Here is a 13,003-nt window from a genome sequence, read left to right as displayed (position 1 = left end):
AAAAAGAAGAAGAAGAAATGAGAACTTGGGACATTAATTGGGATCCTCTTATTGCACGTTCACAGAGTCATGTTAGCAAACAGTTCGATAAAATTTCGCTAACTAACAGTTTCCTAAAACTATTTTTTTGTATATCTTTTCTGTTTTCTTTTTCCAAGTGAAATGTCTCTGAAACATTACATGCGACACAACATTGTATGGCAACGCGTTCACCGCTCAGTGACTGAAGAAACTAGTAGTATCTGAAATAAAAGTCGTGCTAATGTAGTGGGTTTAAAGGCCCATTTCATTTTTAGCCCGGGCGTGTCTGCGGGGAGACTGTAGGGCAGAAACGCAGAAGCCCAAGAGATAAAGGAGGCCGAATTGTGAACGTGACAGCGACGCATACAAGCCGAGCTATAAATTTCTCCACCATTTTGGTCCGAATTTTCTAACGGAAAAATATCTCATCACACGACCGCAACGCTGCATGAGGCAGTTTTCAACGAACCGTGCAACCACCGGAGCCACTCGCCAGCCAACCAACAAAGACCCCATCCAAAAGCAGAGGCAAAACCAGGCCAAGACGAGACACAAGCTGCAGGCACCCGCCTGTGCCCGCGCCCGCGCCATGAAGTGCTGGTGCGTGCACGCGCCAAGAGGAGCAATGGCGACGCCGCTCTCCAGCCCGTTTGCTCCCACCACCCTCCACTCCCCTCTCCGGCACCGCGCCCTACTGCTGCCGTTCCCTCCCCGTGCTGCCTCCTCCGGCGAGGACACCGCAGCAGCTGTACTCCCATCAACTCAAAACCAAATTATAGAGACAAGTTGGTCCTTAATACAAGGTCCCACCAGCACCCATGCATGCATGTAAAAGTATTGTGTAGCTTTTTGCCCAAACAGGTTCGCCTCCTTGCTCAGTTGCAGCCAGGCAAAAATAGCACATGCCGGAGGAGTCTTATTTCACTGAGCTTGGCCTCAAATTTCAGTGTCTCCACCTTCATCATCCACATGTACTAGCAGCTCAGCTTGTAAAAGGAGCAGGATCCAGGGCTACTTTAGAGAGGACTATGCTTTAGACGCTGCAGGTGTCTGGGAGCATCACACTGCAGCACCATGTTCTCCTGAGAAAATAATGCAACAAACAAACCAATATATGGAATGGAAGACGCTGGCAAAAAGGTGTTGGGTTTGGCCGAGACTGAGAGATGTGTGGCAGATGCCCTCAGTCAGTCCAACCAAAGGCCAACGTCGTCTTCATTAGCCGGTCATGCTGTGAGTAGGTTCAGTACCTTCTCCTTTTCGGTCTGTCATTCGAGTCACTGTCTCGCCACCCTTGATGACCACCACGGTGCCTGTACCCATCCTCTTGTTCTCCTCTTGCCCTGCTGTGCCCCATCCTGTTCCTGAAGCGGCCATCGTGCTCCCGTGGACCAACACCTCCTTCAGCAAATTCCATGTCATCCTCTGTCTGGTAGGAGAGCATCTCGTCTTCATCACTGACCGGAGAATGAAGATATGCTCTCCGCTCCCTATGCTTCCTTCTACCCACAAGTTCCTCTTCTGTATGGAGTCCAGCTAGGTGAGCAGCATGTAGCGGTGGCTCAAAGGCATCACTTTCCATGGCGCACCTCCTCACATTTCTCTGCATGACTTCTCTCTCATCACGGCTTCCGTTGTGACGGCGGTGAGGCAAGTATGGTCTGTCAGTTCGCATTAGTGGCGGTGATCTGTGCATCGCTTCAGGTGATCGTCCCCGATGGAAATGCACATGGCCACCCCTTCTGTGTGCAGGCGAATGGCTCCTGTCTCTGTGGATGAATCCATGATCACCTTGACCACGGTGTCTACGGGAATGTGGCATAAAAAACCTATCATCCATCATGTCATCTGGGAGATCTTCTATTTGCCCACGGGCCAGCAGCCTAGAGTCTGGAATCTCTCTTCCATAGAAATCGTCAATGTCCATCTCTCTCATGATGCAGCCATGTGGTGAATGACGCCTCCTATGTGGACCTCGGATGTGCCCAGGTTCATCTTCAAATGAACCCCTCCTGCCACCAATAGATTCATCAACAAACTCATTGCTCATTCTTGGACCTCGGAAGTTCCTCAGATGGCCACGGGATCCAGCACCCCGCCAACCACCACGGTGGTTTGTCATTCGTTTGTTCATAACGTCAGATGCATGTCTGCCACCATGGCATTCTCCATTGTTCTTTTCTCGCTCGGACTCCATGAATCTCTCCCACCTTTCGTTCCTGTAAAAATGGCACATGGACAAAAGGAGGGAAAACTTTTATAATTCAAGCCAAACATAAAGTGATAAAACCATGCACACCTAGGCACCATACACAAGAGGACCTTGAGTCATGATTACTGTAGTATCCCACAATGGAAACAGATGACACGAAACATACCTATTCACATAAACATGCCCCAGTGTCCAATTTGCCCCAACAAGTTGTCCATCTTTTTCATTCTGTGGAGATGTGTTACAAGAGTCAGGTTTGGATTTGTCATGTTCTGACTTTTCAGATGCTGACTTCTTGCCATATTCACTATGCTGTTGACTGCTTGAAGCGCCATCAAGTTCTGAGTCTTCACCCAGGACAGAGTCTCTTGGGCGCAAATCAGAGTGTTTACCGACCTCTTCACTTTTAGTCTGATGCTCTGTCTTCAAAGCAGCAATTTTTGCATGGTTCTCACTACAACTTCCAGCTTGCATACCATTTGGAGACTTTATATCTGGGCTTCTAGTCTTCTCTAGGCAGCTATCTAAAGTCTTAGGAGAATGCTTGGTAGGTTGCAGTTTAGGGGAATCAGATTTTGGCAAAGCTGATGACTTTTGGAGATGTGTGGTACTGGAACCTATGGCAGTCTTAGCATCATGTATGCTATTGTCAGTATTATTTACTGGGATATTCTTATCAGAATTCAAAGATTGCTTGCCTTTAGAGTTTTCACTAACAATAACCTCATTTCGGAGCCCCTGCTGACCTGCATGGCTGACAACACCAACTTTTGTTTTAATACACCTGCCACCTTCAATAGGATCAATATTAACCTTATTTGTCATAGATGAACAATCTTGATGCATATCACTATCGTGTTCTTTCTTTAGCTCTTTGCTTAAGTTATCAGTATTGATACCATCCTTGCTGATTGGGGGGCCATTCCCCAATGGCTCACCATGAGGCTTATTTGTAGTTGGAATTCGTGAAACAGTATTACCATCATCATCTGAACAGTCCATTTCAGCACTCCCTTGTGACATACCATCAACAATAGCATTCTCCAGAGAATTAAAAGGCAAAGGTTCAACTGTAGGACTGGAGGAACTTTGTAATGCACCACTAGATTCATTAGCATCACAAGGCCTCTGTCTCGTATCCTCATGAGCAGTGGGCTGGTTGGCTGGTGGTTTGCAAACAGTAGAAACAGTGGGCTGGCTGGATGATTCACATAACCCAACAGAAGGGCTGGCAACATTACTTTGCGAAGGCAGTGATTTTGCTTCCATCAACAGTGTAGTATGACCACTTCCTGTTACTACAACATGGAGACTAGGGGTAGCACTTGTGGATTCTTCATGCTTCACACATTTGTCAACTTCAGGAACAGCAGGCATGGTCTTGGTGTGGGAAGTATCAGGTAAACTTTCAGCTGGTACTGGGACACTAACTGCTGCTACATCAGGCCCATTATGGATAATATTATTTGTAGAGATGTCAGAATTCAAATCAAACCCAGTTTTACGGGGACCTTGGGCTGCACTGTCAGTCTTTTCAGATTCAGCACTGATAACTAGTCCAACACTTTGTCGTTCTGATAGATTTGCCTTTTCAGCACCGTCAAGAATATGCTGCTGGGATATTTCTTCAGGTTCTTTCTTCACCAAATTATTAGATGGCAGCTGATCAATTCCAGAAACAGTTGCTGATGTAGTATTCTGAGGATTTACATTGCAGGGCACGGGTGTTACAATCTTCTCAACTGGTGCCTTATCTGACACAAGTGTAGCAGGAGCCTCCTCATTGACCTTTTTGGAACTTCCAGCAGTCCCAGAATCAAATAAAGCATTAGGGGTGCTAAGAGACTTGGGATCATCCATAGGCTTACCAAATAGAGAGAGACTCAGTTCTGGAGCAGGAGCAAGTCCTTTCCAGTTTATCCCTAGCTCAGGTCTAGTTGGTGGTTTAAGTTGCAAATCTAAGGTAACATCAGCTGGTCCAGACATATGAGAAAGCCCATATGAATTAGACATGTTCAGAGTACTGCCAATATTTCGACCTATTCCACTGCTTATTGTAGAAATAGCTGCCGCTGGGGTCACCTGAGCTTTCTGATGTTGAATTGTTCTATGATGATACAACCCACTCCCACTTTCATGCATTTTAGACAAACCTTCAAGCGAATCAGCTGGGTCTGGCAGTATATTCAGATCCAAGTTAGGTAGTCTCCCAACAATACTATTCCCAGAAGCATTGATTTCATTTGCAATAGGAACGTTATTGTGGTGTTTAGAAAGACTCTGGTCCAGTTTCTCTTCCTTCACAAGTGAGCCATAGTTATTATTTTTGCCACTTTGACGAGATGGTAACTGTAAATCCAGAGCCAAAAAATTTGGACGTTGCAATTCAGCAACTGGTGCAGAAGTCCTTGTAGCACTATCTGCAATAGAAGAGATCTCAATTGATCCAGTAAATAGCACTCCTGTGCCATTGGCCATGGATAGCGCAGTACGCGACGTGTTGGCATGGTCTTGGATCTGGGTGTCAGGGATTCCCTTACCTTTGGTGATGACATTTGTGTCTGAGTTACCAATGTTGAAGAATGGTTCCTCGCAGCGGCCAGTCCCTGTAGCAGTAACAGGCATCGTCTTCGTTGGAGATGGGGGCTTTATCGAGAGTGGTATGGCAGATGCAACCGATCTGTCGGACAAGAGAACTGGCCTCTTCTTAATAGGCACACCAACCCCAGGCTCATCCAACCGCGGTACAAGTCGGTGACTGCAAACCTGCTCATAAAACACCCAGGATTTTTACGCAAATGTGAAAGAGACGTTCAAACAACCAGAATTGATCTCCGAGGAAGAAGTTTCTGAGTACCTCTTCCTTCTTGGCTAGCGACATCTTGCCGTGTCACGGACAATCAGCTGATAATCTGTGTCCTCTGGTACAAATCGTTGTCAGTTTCCCCAGATTAAGCAGAACTGAAGGCACAGTACATCGCATACCAACCGACAATAAACAAGCAGATGATAGGGTAGATCAAAGATACTACTAGAAGAACAGTGAGGTAAAAAAAATAATATTCTTAATATAGAAGAAGAAATTATTTATTGCCATGTTAAATTAAAGGCAGTACAAGTTTTCTATAGAAAATAATCAAACTATCAAAGAAGTAGACTGGCAGAAGGTAGATAGAAACAAATCTACTGCGTTAATGATGAATGGATTGTACACAAACAGAAAGATTCAATTAGTGCAAACACTACAGTAGCAAATATAGAGCATCATTGGGCCATCAAACAAATTCAATTCTTCCCAGATGCCGCAGCCCGACTCATTCACTGATGACGAGGTGAGATTATCGACATCATAATCAGAACTAATCTACAGCTACCACTCCCACTAAATTGCTAGTAACCCCATGCAAATCAAAGCGCAGCAGTGGCTGAAGAACAAGTCCCTCACACAGCTGCAGTGCAGTGCAAAGTGAGCAGCCAAAAAACTTTCCTCAAACGCAGAAGCGGAATCCACGGCCCCAGAGGCATGAGCAACAAGATCACACGCTTGCGTGGAATAGAAGCATCCCAATATACCTCGAGAGGAAATCAGCAATCTGAACAAGACGACCAGGATATCTACCCGCGGCTCAGTCAGGCAGGAAGATCGCCAAATATCAGCGAGATGGATCGAGAAAACTTTGGGCAAAAAAAAGACAACACAAATCTCGTATCCCTCTCCTACCGCTCCACTCCCCGGGACCTCACAAACAACATCGTCTCACACAGACGGGCGAAAAAGAAAAGAGAAATGAATGACGAAAATACAATGAACTAGTACCTGAGGAGCGCTCCAGTCTGGCCCAGAGCTCGTTCACGCTGAGTGCGGCCGACAGGAGCAAACGCGGGCGCCGACGCAGCCGCGGGCGCCGCAGCGATTAAAAAGGAGTGCTCCTTGGCAGCTCACTGGCTTGCGACGGCGACGGGCCAACCACTCCCTAATCCGCCTGATCCTCCTCCTGCCGCTTGCGTCGTCGCCTGATCTGACCTCCCTTCTCTCTCCAATCTCATCTGCGCCAATCTGATTCCTTCCCTCCCTCCCTCTCCTCCCAACCCAAGAATATTTTTTTCCGCCCCGTTTTTTTCCCTTTGTAGCCGTCTCGAGATGCGGTGCGTGCGTGCCTTCCCAGAAGTTGCTCGAGTCTAGTCCCACCCCACGCCACTGTGGGGCCCAGCCAGATCGGGTGGTCCGGTGCGCGGCACGTGGTGCGGCCGGTTTGGCCGTCCGCGTTGCTTTGGGCCATGTTTAGGCCTCGTTTAGATGCTGAAAAAATTTGATCCTGATGAATAGTACCACTTTCGTCTTATTTAACAAATATTGTTCAATCGTGGACCAACTAGGTTCAAAAGATTCATCTCGTGATTTTCAACTAAACTGTGTAATTAGTTATTTTTTTTACCTACATTTAATACTCCATGCAAGCGGCTAAAAATTGATGTGATGAAGAGAGAGTGAAAAAAATTGGAATTTTGGTGGCATCTAAACAAGGCCTTAGTTGGCCCCAAACTCCTGAATTTGACACTATACAAAAAAAAAAAAAAAAAAATTCCCGTCACATCAAATTTGCGGTACATGTATGGAGTACTAAATGTTGACGAAATCAAAAACTAATTGCACAGTTTGGTTGTACTTTGCGAGACGAACGTTTTGAGCCTAATTAGTCAACATTTGGACAATTATTACCAAATAAAAACGAAACAACATTGTAGATACTGTAGCTACAGGAAAAACGCCGGCGCCGATTCGGTGGCCATCTAAACGCGGCCTTGGTAGGGCGCCCAAATAATTTATCTGCCGGCGGGGCCCGCAGTCCGTGGGCTAGGTGAGCGGGGCCGTCAGTGGGCGCGACCGCGTGGGGACTGCCGAGTGGTTGGGGCGTTGCGCGCCCGCGCCCGCGCTCGCGCCGCTTTCGGATTGGGGACGCGGGACGGACGCCACGCCAACGCGCGCGAGCTGCCCCGCCCCGCCCGGCCCGGCAGGCTCTCATTCGTTTTGGTTGGAGGGCATGCGGCGCGCGCGGGCAACGTTGGTTTGGTGCCTTGCTTCATCGATGCGACGAGACGCATCGGTGTTTGGTTGGGTGACCAACTTTTAGTCTCTGTGATTGTTTCTAAAAAGTTTTTCAAAAAATAATATAGTAGCCATCATATCAAATCTTGCGACACTTGGGCCTCCAGCTAAGGCCCCGTTTATATGCGAATTTTTTTGACTTTTGGCTACTGTATCACTTTCGTTTGTATTTGACAAAAATTGTCTAATTATGAACTATTTAGGCTTAAAAGATTCGTCCCGCCAATTACGAGCAAACTGTGTAATTAGTTATTCTTTTTATCTACATTTAATGCTCCATACATGTTCCGCAAGATTTGATGTGACAGGAAATCTTAAAAAATTTTAGATTTTGGATGGGATCTAAACAGGGCCTAAGGCAGAAACCAAACACACCCATCATGGTCGTGGCCTCCATGGCTGGCAGGCTGGGCTGCTGGGGTGGGTCTGCTTGGCAGACGGCAAGAGCAGGGCGGACTTGGCAGTGCGTAATAGTAGTTCGTGCCGGTCCTACACATCCCTCGACTGCCTGACACGCCCGTCCAATTCGGTCGAGACTGGGCAACCAGTACCTGCCTCGGGATGGACTTGAAGGAGAGCCGGCTGGCTGGATTCCTTGTACAGGGCCTGCTGCTGGAGTGCTGCGTCGCGTCATCGATTCTGCAGGGTTCGGTCACGGTCATCGTACAGGTACGATGCAAATACCGTACTCGTAGGAGTAGCGAGCAACAGACACGTCGCGCGGCTGTGTCCGGACTCCGTGGTCCGTCCGGAGGCCATTTACGACGGAATACGAACTACTGTAGCATGCACTGTAGTCGTATCGGCAACAAAAAAAAATGGTTCTCTAACGGACAATACTCCCCCGCACACGTGACTGCACCGGAGCACGGCGTAGAAGATCGCGTTGGAAAAGGTGTTGTGCACCAGGGTGCACGCCACCACTTTTGGGTGGCTCTGGCTGTGGCTTGTGGAGGACTGAGGCCCCGTTTAGATGCACCTCAAAACCTAAAATTTTTCAAGATTTTCTGTCACATCGAATCTTACGGCATATGGAGTACTAAATATAGACGAAAAAAAAACTAATTACACGGTTGATCGAGAAATCATGAGACGAATCTTTTAAGCCTAAATAGTCCATAATTAGACAATTTTTGCCAAATACAAACGAAAGTGCTACAGTAACTAAAAGCCAAAAATTTTCGAAACTAAACACGCCCTGAGCGTTTATGATATGATATGAATATCGTCGTGGAAAGCAGTAAACAACTGAGCAGATAATCACGTCTCTGCCAAACGGGTTGAATATGGACGATGGATGGTGCGCCGTTGCGGTCACGCTCCACCAAATCCCGCCGGGCGGCAGCATCTCATGCTCATCTAACCCCGCGTCCCCATCACGAGGAGGCCCACAAGTTCCTTGAAAGCGAAGCCATTACTACTCACTGAGACGCTGACCACCCGGACCACCACCAGATGGCAGGTACTGGTGGCCTCGTGCCGGCCTGGCGGCCTTTATCATCATTCATCACAAGTGGACAGAATAGCATGTCCGCATGTGCCAACTCTAGGGCCCGTTTGATAAGAACCAGTCCATCATGCGCATCCTCACTCGTCTCGGCGTATCACTTGACTAAGACATTGTCGTATATTAAGGATTTTATTATAGATTTGGTACATTTAACCTCACGAAGGTCTAAGGCCTTGTTTAGATGCCATCCAAATTCCAAATTTTTTCACTCTCTTCATCACATCAATTTTTAGCCGTTTGCATGGAGTATTAAATGTAGGTAAAAAAAATAACTAATTACACAGTTTAGTTGGAAATCACGAGATGAATCTTTTGAGCCTAGTTGGTCCACGATTGGACAATATTTGCCAAATAAGACGAAAGTGGTACTATTTATCGGGTTGAAATTTTTTCGCAATCTAAACGAGGCCTAAATCTAAAAAACACTTTTAGTTGTTAGGAGCATTCATAAACATGCTGCTGGGACATGTACCTTTGCAGTCAACGTAGGCCACACAGAAGGTTGACGAAGTCGGCCATGTAGGATTCAATACATGTGGGCTAGATGTAGACACAGAGAACATTGACATATAAGAAGGCTGTTATTGCATCTTTGACACCACGGCATGCGCCACCACCAACAACCTCCTCACCGCCATGGCCAGGTCTTGCTGTTGCTGCAAAAAATGCAGTCAACTTACTCTATTTTAGATTATAGAATTATGTATGCGTGGTAAAGAACATAAAAATGATAACAATATCTGTGCAAAGCCAAGGGTGATATACAGTTATTCCACGGTGATGCACATCTCTAGGATATGATAATATATTGATAAAAGATTGGGGTATTCATGAAACTCTATCAGTGTCATGCTATTGAGAACTAAAAACCAAAAAGTTAGTCAAATTAAATCTGTGAAGCGAATAGCAAGTCATTATTATACAGGTAATAAATGTTTCCTTCGTTTTATAAATTTTAATGTGGATAGAAACTAAGCACAGTTGTCCCCTGCTGGACATCTCCTGTATATGGCAATGATAATGTAGTTGATAAAAGAAAAGACCTATGTATGAAACCCTCTCTCAGTAAACATGTATTTAAGAATCAAAACCAAAACATAGAATAATACTACAATATTTATTTTAGGAATGGACAGCTATCGCGGACTGCACATTTCCTGTATGTGCCAATTCTATAAAGGAAGGGCCTAAGGAGCCAGCCCTAAGCTAGTGGCAGAGGATTCTTCGAATGACTCATGTTTGCTACAATAAAACCTGCTATATCAGACCTTTTATTTCCACTGAACTAATTGTCACCACCGCTATCTATCACTGAAGTAATGGGTTAACTATATATGAAAATGTCAACTATCACTCTACTAATTCTCATTATATAGCACATAAATGGTATTTCCTCTCACTAAACTAATAAATCCATATTAAATAAATTTATCCCTCAAGATAAGGCTTAGGACCAGCCTTACCTCGTGATTAGAAGAGGACGAAGGCAATCAGCGATGCACTTCTTGAGCATGTGCACAAGCTTGATAATGGGCTAGGCATAAAACTGGCATGGGCTATGCATTTTCTCACACTGGCCTGTGTATGTGGACTATTAGACAGATAGTTTAAGCCTGACAAATAGGTTTTGTAGAGATATAGGTGACCAAGTAATAATTAGAACATGCTGCAATGCTATGGGTATAATCAGTAAGCTAAGGTGGTAATAGCTATTCCATAATTATGAACCATACTTTCAGAAACAATCATGCAAGATAAGTGTCGACAGAATATCATCGGCAGTCCTCCGAGGGGTATCTCACGAAGGTAGATTGATCGGTGGAGGTGCACGTAATCAGAAACCGAATGGTGACACAAGGCATAGAGACAACGATTTAGATAGGTTCGGGCCGTCTGATCGACGTAATACCCTACGTCCTATGTCTTTGGTGTATTGTATTGAATATGAGGTGTATGTATCTCGATGTCCACTAGGGGACCCCTACCTCTCCTTATATACTCTGGAGGGGTAGGGTTATAAGGAAAGTATCCTATTTGATAATATACAATAGCTTGCGGTGCACGCCGAGCAGCGCCGTGCATGTCTTGATCTTGTGGGCTGGGCCACCTCTGATGGTGCGGCCCATGTCTTATCTTGTGGATACTGGGGGCCATACCCCCACAGTAAAAGTCCATGATGGTTCTTGTTAATAGAACACATGTGAACCCAAAAAAACAACAAGAGCTAGATAGAAAAATCACTAGGCTCCTATTCTGTGATATCCACGATTTTATGTTGAACACCAACAGCGGGGCAACCCTTAGAAATAATGTGAGTCAAGGGAAGACAGTGATATGATAAACAAGGAACAAAGAATGGAAAAATTTATAAAAGTTCCCTACAGAACTCACCCCAATGCCACAGGATGGGTTTAAACTATTTCTGCCAGCAACACTCACAACAGGCTACCCAACCTATGTGGGATTTTTTTCTTTAATCAATCAGCAAAGTACTGAAGGGCAAAGCAGAAAAAAGAAAATATGGAAAATAGATGTTAAAATGCAGAAATAGTAATAAATCAAGGGAACAGACAGGAACAGGGCTTGCTGCAACCGGGAGATTATCTGAACCACAAGCGCCTCACGAAAAGGACATAAACTGAACATGTGAAGTAATGAAAAGCATGAACACCAACACAAAGAGATCAATCAGGTGAAGCAGACCACACCACGGATAGCTAATAATTCAGTAGCAGACGATACATGGTTATAGAATCTGGTACCTTCAATAGTTGGGATACTCATGTTCCATGTATGATTACGAAAACATCTATAACTATTTGTTTGTTTGTTAATAGCCGAGAAAACAGAGCCCGATAGTAAGGTTGCTAAGCAAGGTTTTTTGTAACTATGATTGAGCAAACATATATTTACTCTATCTATTCCCCTTGTCTATAGCAAATAACATAGGTATATGACGAATTTAACATTTAATAAATCTCAAACGTGCACTGCCTAGGCAGAAAGGTCACATCACCTGAAAAGCGTTTTCACATATGTAGTTTACTTTTTAAATAGTAAAAGAATATAAGTAGTTGCAAGGCTATTTTCTATTTGTATGTATTCACCCAAAATAGAATCTGACATTCATGGAATATAAAGTGATGGCCATAGTGATGCCTATCTATTATGTCTGGATTTTTTTGATAAGTCGACGGAGGGAGGGGGGAGAGAATCCTCGGCCTGTATTATATTAATGTGGATGTCTTCATTATATTAGAAGACTATGAATTCATGTTTATAGAGAGAGGTGGCTAAAAAATGCACATAAGTACCTAATTGGGAGGCTGCTTTTGTGCAGATCCTAGAGAATTGGGGATGTTGCTTTCCTTGTCATCCTGGTACTGCACCCTGTACGGTTTGGAATATGTAGCCTCTGCCATTTTTTGCAGCAAAGTAGCACCGCCCTTGCTAAACCTGCAGATGCAGGGCTACAGAGACCTTTTCCAAGATTCACATATAGCTTCTTTTGGTTTCTGTGCAAAATAGGAGCAGAAATATTTATGAGCATTGAGGTAACTATCATATTAGTCTGTAGTGATCTGGAGCTCATAAACATTTAGGTATAGATAATTGTTGCTACATAATTCTAGGAACTATGTTGAGGTGTAAAATAGAGATTAGAAGAGAACCTGTCAGTATGAAGGAATGTCAAGTAGGCATGTATTATAAAGATAATATAATAAGAGGCCGTACATTTTTGTTAACCGATATTGTAAAGATGATACACGTGGGATGTATGCAGGCAAGGAAAACACCACAACGAAAAAAGTAGAAGATAATTTTGCAAATGGTAGCGCAAAACAAGACCTTTTTAAAAAAAAATCAAAGCAATCCGATCTTTTGACGTTAAATTGTGACAACAATTACCATTACGTGGTGTCTATGGACAATAAAACTGATGGAGAGAGAATTTTTATATAGATTCATAATTTAAACCAACATGGCTGTGCATTCTCATCGGTGTCTCATTGTTGCCATCGTACTGAATCATTGAAAGGGTCCAACTGAAATAGACTTTACTAAACTGATATATGGAAAATCAATATCCACACTGGCGTCAACAATAGCACAGAAGAATGCAAAAACACAAGAGCTGCCATAGACAAAAATC

At 44.5% G+C, this 13,003-nt stretch overlaps 1 protein-coding gene and 1 pseudogene across 3 annotated transcripts; one reads left to right on the top strand and one right to left on the bottom strand.

Annotated features, from left to right (window-relative positions):
• Nucleotides 1-780: 780 nt before the first annotated feature.
• Nucleotides 781-6,305, bottom strand: LOC136533398 (uncharacterized). Of its 3 annotated transcripts, XM_066525967.1 has the most exons (5): nucleotides 6,051-6,305; nucleotides 5,091-5,154; nucleotides 4,774-4,999; nucleotides 2,400-4,653; nucleotides 781-2,240 (listed from the first exon to the last, which is right to left on the bottom strand). In XM_066525967.1, the coding sequence occupies exons 2-5, from the start codon at nucleotides 5,112-5,114 to the stop codon at nucleotides 1,265-1,267; spliced, it is 3,480 nt and encodes a 1,159-aa protein (XP_066382064.1). In that variant the 5' UTR covers nucleotides 5,115-5,154; nucleotides 6,051-6,305; the 3' UTR covers nucleotides 781-1,264. The 3 variants fall into 3 exon arrangements, with proteins under 3 accessions (XP_066382064.1, XP_066382058.1, XP_066382054.1); XM_066525961.1 differs by having other exon boundaries at nucleotides 2,400-4,999; nucleotides 5,091-5,194; XM_066525957.1 differs by having other exon boundaries at nucleotides 2,400-4,999.
• A 1,596-nt stretch (nucleotides 6,306-7,901) lies between these two features.
• LOC136537281 (probable RNA-dependent RNA polymerase SHL2) overlaps nucleotides 7,902-13,003 on the top strand; it is a 55,870-nt pseudogene continuing 50,768 nt past the window's right edge.

Source organism: Miscanthus floridulus, chromosome 2 (genome assembly GCF_019320115.1).
Source record: "Miscanthus floridulus cultivar M001 chromosome 2, ASM1932011v1, whole genome shotgun sequence".
Taxonomy (NCBI): Eukaryota; Viridiplantae; Streptophyta; class Magnoliopsida; order Poales; family Poaceae; genus Miscanthus; species Miscanthus floridulus.
The sequence above is the reverse complement of the archived record's forward strand: the minus strand, read 5'-3'. Positions and strand labels throughout refer to the sequence as shown.